This window comes from Cyprinodon variegatus, unplaced genomic scaffold (genome assembly GCF_000732505.1).
Source record: "Cyprinodon variegatus isolate N-32 unplaced genomic scaffold, C_variegatus-1.0 Scaffold779, whole genome shotgun sequence".
In the NCBI taxonomy this organism is placed as follows: domain Eukaryota; kingdom Metazoa; phylum Chordata; class Actinopteri; order Cyprinodontiformes; family Cyprinodontidae; genus Cyprinodon; species Cyprinodon variegatus.
In genome coordinates this window covers 360,628-366,859 of record NW_015151232.1, presented here as the reverse complement: position 1 = coordinate 366,859, position 6,232 = coordinate 360,628, and the positions used below count along the sequence as shown (strand labels likewise).

Here is a 6,232-nt window from a genome sequence, read left to right as displayed (position 1 = left end):
GGATGGATGGATGGATGGATGGATGATGGATGGATGGATGGATGGATGGATGGATGGATGGATGGATGGATGGATGGATGGATGGATGGATGGACAGATCTATCTCTCTACATGATCAAACATAGATAAAGACCAGTTTGCTTACTCCCCACCAAACGTATTTGAGTTCCTTACACAAAATCAAAGAATGTAAAGAAAAATACAGAGACAGACCTCTGAGGGTGTCTCTTCGTTCTCTGGTTGTCTTGTTTTGGGAACAGCTTCATGATGATCTAGACACAAAAATCAGAGTGCAGCAACAACACTTTATTCAAGACTGGAGGACTGACAATGAAACCAGGTAAAAGTTGTAATTATTAAAAATGAGTTAAAAATATTTGTTAGTTCTGAGAATTAGCCAAAAATGCATCAGAAAGACGAGAGAGGCATATCATTTTGGTTCAATTTAAGTTTCATTTTGCTTTATTTCATGTTATTCTATGTTGTTGTCAGGATTTATATACTTTTTTAGTTCTTTATGCTATGTTTTCCATGGCTTCAGTTATCTCCAGGCCCTTCTCTTATCCTCTAGATTTCCTGTGGTCACTCCTTATGTTGTAGTCATTAGATTTATTGCCTTTTAGTTAAACCCTGCCTTTCCTGGTAACTCTTTGTTGCCCCCTAGTGCCTCTTTCCTTTTCCCTTTATTCCTTTCTATCATGATCTTGGCACTAATGTCTGGTCTGAATACTCATTTCACACACCTGCTTAGTTCCGCCCAGTTCTCATTACCTGCTTATCTGATCAACCTGTACTTGTCTCTATTTAACCAGTCTTCAGACCAGTCATCACTGCCAGATTACCTTCTAGCTGTTGGTGAGAATTATTCTAGCATTCCTGTATTCTGATTACCTGATCCTGACCTGTTCTGCCTCTCGACCTCTGACCCTACCTGTCCCCATCTGATCTGTTTGCCTGACCTGTCTTCTGATTCCTGCCAGATCTCTGCCTGTTTGTGTACCGTACAAGGAACTGTTACCCAATTCTATCCTGGATTCTCCCTCATCACCTCACTGGATCTCTTACCTCTTGGCTCGGACTACTGAGCATGTCACCAACATCAGGTCTGGCAGTTCTGATCTCCTGTCTGTCCTCCGACCACTGATACATCAGCGTCTGGGACTCTGTGTGGCACCCACCATGCCGCATTGGCAGCCAACAGGCTGGAAGCAACCTCACCCTAAACTATAAGACCAGGTTGGTGACACACACGTTCGTTATCATCCATTTCCAGAAAGACGTGGTCACAACGATTGTCTTCTCCTGCACAGCTTCCTGCCTTAGATGCCAACACTATTCACTTCGGTTCAATTTTCAATAAGCATTTTGAGAAATCTTTGTCGTTATCTTGGCACAGAAGACTGGCTTAATTACTAATTTCATTCACCTGTCTATCTCCTCCCAGTTTCTCGTTACTGTTCATCTGGTTCACCGGCTCCTGCTTCTATTTAACCAGTCCACTAACCAGTCACCAGGCCAGAATATTCTCAAGCCAGTGGGAAGAGGATTTCAGCATGACCTTAGTGTTTCTGATTACATAGTCTGCCACTCGACCACTGAAGAAGCCTGTTCCCGTCTGATCTGTTTGCCTGACCTGTCTATTGACTTATGCTGGATTCTGCCTGTTTGCTGAACTTGGAGCTGTTTCCTGTCATCGACCTGGATCCCCCTTTGCTACCATTTCGTATCTCTGATCTTCTGGCTTGGACTCCTGTTAACCTCTTCAACACAGGCTTTGGCTTCTGGATAGTCCTGCCTTCCTCCATCTGCTTGGATCTGATTTCCTTCCAGTTCTGCAGTCCTCAAGGCTTGAGCACCTGGGACTCTCGGGGTAGCATTTGCTGCGTTGTGTTGGCAACCGTTCAGAATCCACCTCTTCCTCTGGGCACGGACTGAACTTTAGGACCAGGTTAGTTACTCACACATTCCTAATTATCCTCCGTCTGATTAACGTGCCTACTAACCCCAATTTTTCCCTGCAGACACACCTGCCTTAGACATCCCTACAGTTACTGCAGATCCATTGTTTTTTTTAATAAACACCTTTTTGAGAAATCTAACTGTATCTCTGCCTTGATTACTGGGTCCTCTCTTCTGAGCCTTGACAATCTAACTGTCCAACTTAAATACTGGATCATATTGTTCTTAGCATGACACTTTCCAGCTGTTTCCATCCACACCTGCTTCCGATTTACTGATTACTCCACTATTTGTTCTGTCTCCCATATATACTCCTCCTTTGCAGTTCCTCATGGCCGGATTCTCTTCCTTATTATGTGTGTTTCCTAGTTTTGGCTCCAGAGTTCCTTGTCTGAAATTTCTGGATTAATGCTTCTGTTACTCTTTACCTCTTCGTAAATTTTGCAAGAAAGTATCTCAGCTTTCTATCTCTGCATTTGGATCCTCTACAAGTATCCACTACCCTATATATATGCTTAGGTGTATATTAATAGCTTCAAGGAGTAAAACAATTCAATTATTGTAACCAGTTAATGCTGCATATTTAATCAAGTCTTCCTCTTACCTCCATCCGTCAATTTAATCCCAGGCCTGTTTTCTCCCCCATGTTTTAATGGTGACCATTGGCTCTTGATTTGACCGATGAGTTTCCCCTCAAGTAGATCCAGTGAGTGTGGTGGCTGGTTGACTGCAGCCCAAGTATAAAGCTGGTCATGCTGCAGAGACACATTAATGTCATGAAGTCATTGTACTTTTGTCAAACCAATAAAGTAGTGTTTTAGTATGGTACCTTTCTTGCCTATGAGGTGGACCACAACATCTTTAGATTTCCATCTTTCTATGAGCAAACCCAAATTGAAATCCTGACCACAGTGATGGACAGAGGGGGGTTTATTCAGTTACATTACCTACAGCCATATTTAAAAACAATAAAAGGTCTTTTAGCAGAAGTATTAAAGTATGAACAATGTGTTCCTACTCTCCACCAGCCCCCATTTTCCCTTCATTGAAAAAGCTACAAGAACTCATGTCAGCAAAAACGGTTCACTGTGAGCTCCTGATAATCTCTCCAACATGGAGAGGAATTCCAGGGATTTGTGGACAGGGAATGAACTGAAAAAGATAGTTTTTATGTGTTATATACGTACCGTAACTGAACAATGTTGAGTTATCCACTAAATTTCAAGGTATTAGATTGTGTTCTTTTTTTGGGGGGTTTAAAAGTGAACAGGGTTGGGAGATGTTGTGAATATCCACATTAAGGTTTGAACAATGTTGAGTCATTGTGATTGCACTACGTTTTATCTGTAGGTTGAGCGATTTCAAAAGTTAATTTATTTTGAATGCGCTAATGTTTGATTCAAGGTAGGCTGTTAGATTATGTGTTTACTGAATCAGGGAAAAGTTCCCTCCATGTTTGAGTTAGCTTATTGTGAATACCCAAACATTTCAGTTCAAATTCATAGACCCCACTGCATTCCCCAAAATGCGGCTGGCTCTATTCAATAAAAGTCTACGTACAGGAGAGTGAACAGAGTTAGCAGAATGCTGGTTTGAATCGTATCAATAAAGTTTGACTGAATGATTTGTCTGTTTTTATGACATTTCCTTTAGCACAGCTCCATCTAGTAGATGCATAACACAACCCCAGTCAAATGTTTGGCTGCAGCTTCTGTTCTATGCACCTTATATCCCGGTGCACCCTATATATGAAAACAGTTCTAAAATAGACCTTTCATTAAAGCCTCAAAATCCAGTGCGCCTTATAGTGCGAAAAATACAGTAATCAGTATTAAATAGTTAGCATGACTATCACTTCCCCTACGTAGTTAGCATGGCTACCACTGCCCCTACAGAGTTAGCATGGCTATCACTGCCCCTAAATAGTTAGCATGGCTATCACTGCCCCTACATATTTAGCATGGCTATCACTGCCCCTACATAGTTAGCATGGCTATCACTGCCCCTACATATTTAGCATGGCTATCACTGCCCCTACATATTTAGCATGGCTATCACTGCCCCTAAATAGTTAACATGGCTATCACTGCCCCTAAATAGATAACATGGCTATCACTGCTCCTACATAGTTAGCATGACTATCACTGCCCCTGCATAGTTAGCATGGCTATCACTACCCCTAAATAGTTAACTTGGCTATCACTGCCCCTACATAGTTAGCATGACTATAACTGCCCCTACATAGTCAGCATGGCTATCACTGCCCCTACATAGTTAGGGACTCATTTCCTACAGGGATTAGCTTCATAGTCATGGTAGGACACTTCTTTGATTTTACTGTGGAGAATCTTTTGGCAATTAATCTTTTAAGATTTGGAACATTGCAACATTGCAAATTAATATCTGGAACCTTTCAAGTCAAATATTTTTTTATTCAAGTTCAGTTAATTAAATTGAAACAGCTGAAATAATTTTCAAAATCTGAAAAAACTGCTAACAGTTAAAGAGTTAAAGTTAAAATTATTCAAACAGATCAGCTGAACTATATTTACCATTGACCGGATGACAGGCATTCTGCAAGTCACATGAGGGACCTTACAGTCAGATGTTAACATACGAATTATTTATGACCATTGGCCAGACATTAACATCACATTTCTGTATCTGTATAATGGGTCTGTTTTATGTATTGTCTTCTCAAATCAGAGGCCCCCATGCCTGTCTTTGCCTAGGGCCCCACATTTCCTAAATCCGCCCCTGTTTCCATTCTCTCTCCTGGGTTTCATCTGTTGTACCCAGAATGACCTCCCCTGTCGAGGAAGCGCTCATGAGCACTGATGAGAAAACGTACTGAAATATGAACGAAATTAAACATTCATCCTGTTTTCATATTTTTTTATACAAGGATGCCTTAAAATTGATAGTTTTTGTTCATTTGAATTAATAGGATTTTACTTCAGGCTGCTCAGTGGAGCAGTGGGTGCCTTGCAGCAAGAAGGTTCTGGGTTCGATTCCCGGCCCGGGGTCTTCCTGCATGGAGTTTGCATGTTCTCCCTGAGCATGCGTGGGTTCTCTCTGGGTACTCCGGCTTCCTCCCACAGTCCAGAAACATGACTGTTAGGTTAATTGGCATTTCTAAATTGTCATTAGGTGTGAGTGTGTGCATGAATGGTTGTTTGTCTCTGTGTTGCCCTGCGATGGACTGGCGACCTGTCCAGGGTGGACCCCGCCTCTCGCCATTGACTGCTCGTGACCCCACTCGGGATAAGCGTCTTAGATAATGGATGGATGAAGGATTTTACTTCTTTGGAGACACGTTTCAGTCGATGTGCTACAGTCAGTGTGAAATGAATAAATTCTCTGCTCAGTGGATGCCAACTCCCCATTTTGCTATCAACACCATTCTAGATAATTTCTGACACTTTATTTGTTAAACTTAGAAGCTGGAACCTGTGAAAGATTCCCTCCCCTCCTTATTTTCACATTTCCTCAAATCGGGTTGTCTGTGCTGCTTGGCATTGATGCTGTTCAGAACATCGCAGGCTGTGGGCTACTTGTGAGCACACAGCCCACCAAATGTTGAAAGGGAAATATTATTGCCCTTACTGTTAATATATAATAGAAATGTACGCATTCAGTAATTAAATGTTACAGGGGATGGTATGGGGGGATGCCACCCGCCCTCATCCCCCATACAACTCGAGTATTGACAGTAATCAATCAGATGATGAATAACATCTGACCATCAGAAAATGTTGTGACAAGTGACAGGAAACATAGCAGAAATAATCTGTACGTACATCAAACTTGACTGATGCAGTGGAGGGGATGTGAGCAGTGCTGCCCCCCATCTGTTCTCTGAAGCAGTCTGTAAAAGGAAGCAGGAGACCCATGGCCAAGATCTTAGAGCAGAGCCTCTCGGCTTCCTCTGGTTCCTCCTGCTGCTGCTGCAGGAACAGCTTCTCAAGGAGCGTGCGACCTGAGCAGGGCAGAATAAACAGGGAAAATAACCGCTACATGAAACCAATAGGTTCTTTAAATCAGCTTGGTCAGTCAATTTTATCTATGAGACTCTTTAAAAAAAAGTTATGCTGCTATAGGCTTATACTTCTGGAGGACATAGGGACCCCTTTTTCATCATTCTTCTTCATTTTATCTCTACAGTATTCTCCCACTCTGCATCTATAAACACCTTTGTTTATAGATGATAGAGATCAGCCTGTTTTTCAGTGTAGTCCTGTTTCTCTGACTGTGGCCCCGTCCACACGAAGAC

General features: G+C 42.1%; 1 protein-coding gene across 1 annotated transcript in view; it reads right to left on the bottom strand.

The window, feature by feature from the left end:
* The window catches only part of LOC107098462 (formin-2-like), a gene marked incomplete at its 3' end in the record, with an annotated part of 51,273 nt that overhangs the window by 31,596 nt on the left and 13,445 nt on the right, over positions 1-6,232 (bottom strand). The window contains exons 3-6 of the mRNA XM_015396174.1: positions 5,760-5,938; positions 2,564-2,714; positions 1,066-1,163; positions 214-279 (exon numbers count right to left, since the gene is read on the bottom strand). Of these exons, the coding sequence (XP_015251660.1) occupies positions 214-279; positions 1,066-1,163; positions 2,564-2,714; positions 5,760-5,938 (494 nt within the window). The remainder of the gene's footprint in view (positions 1-213; positions 280-1,065; positions 1,164-2,563; positions 2,715-5,759; positions 5,939-6,232) is intronic.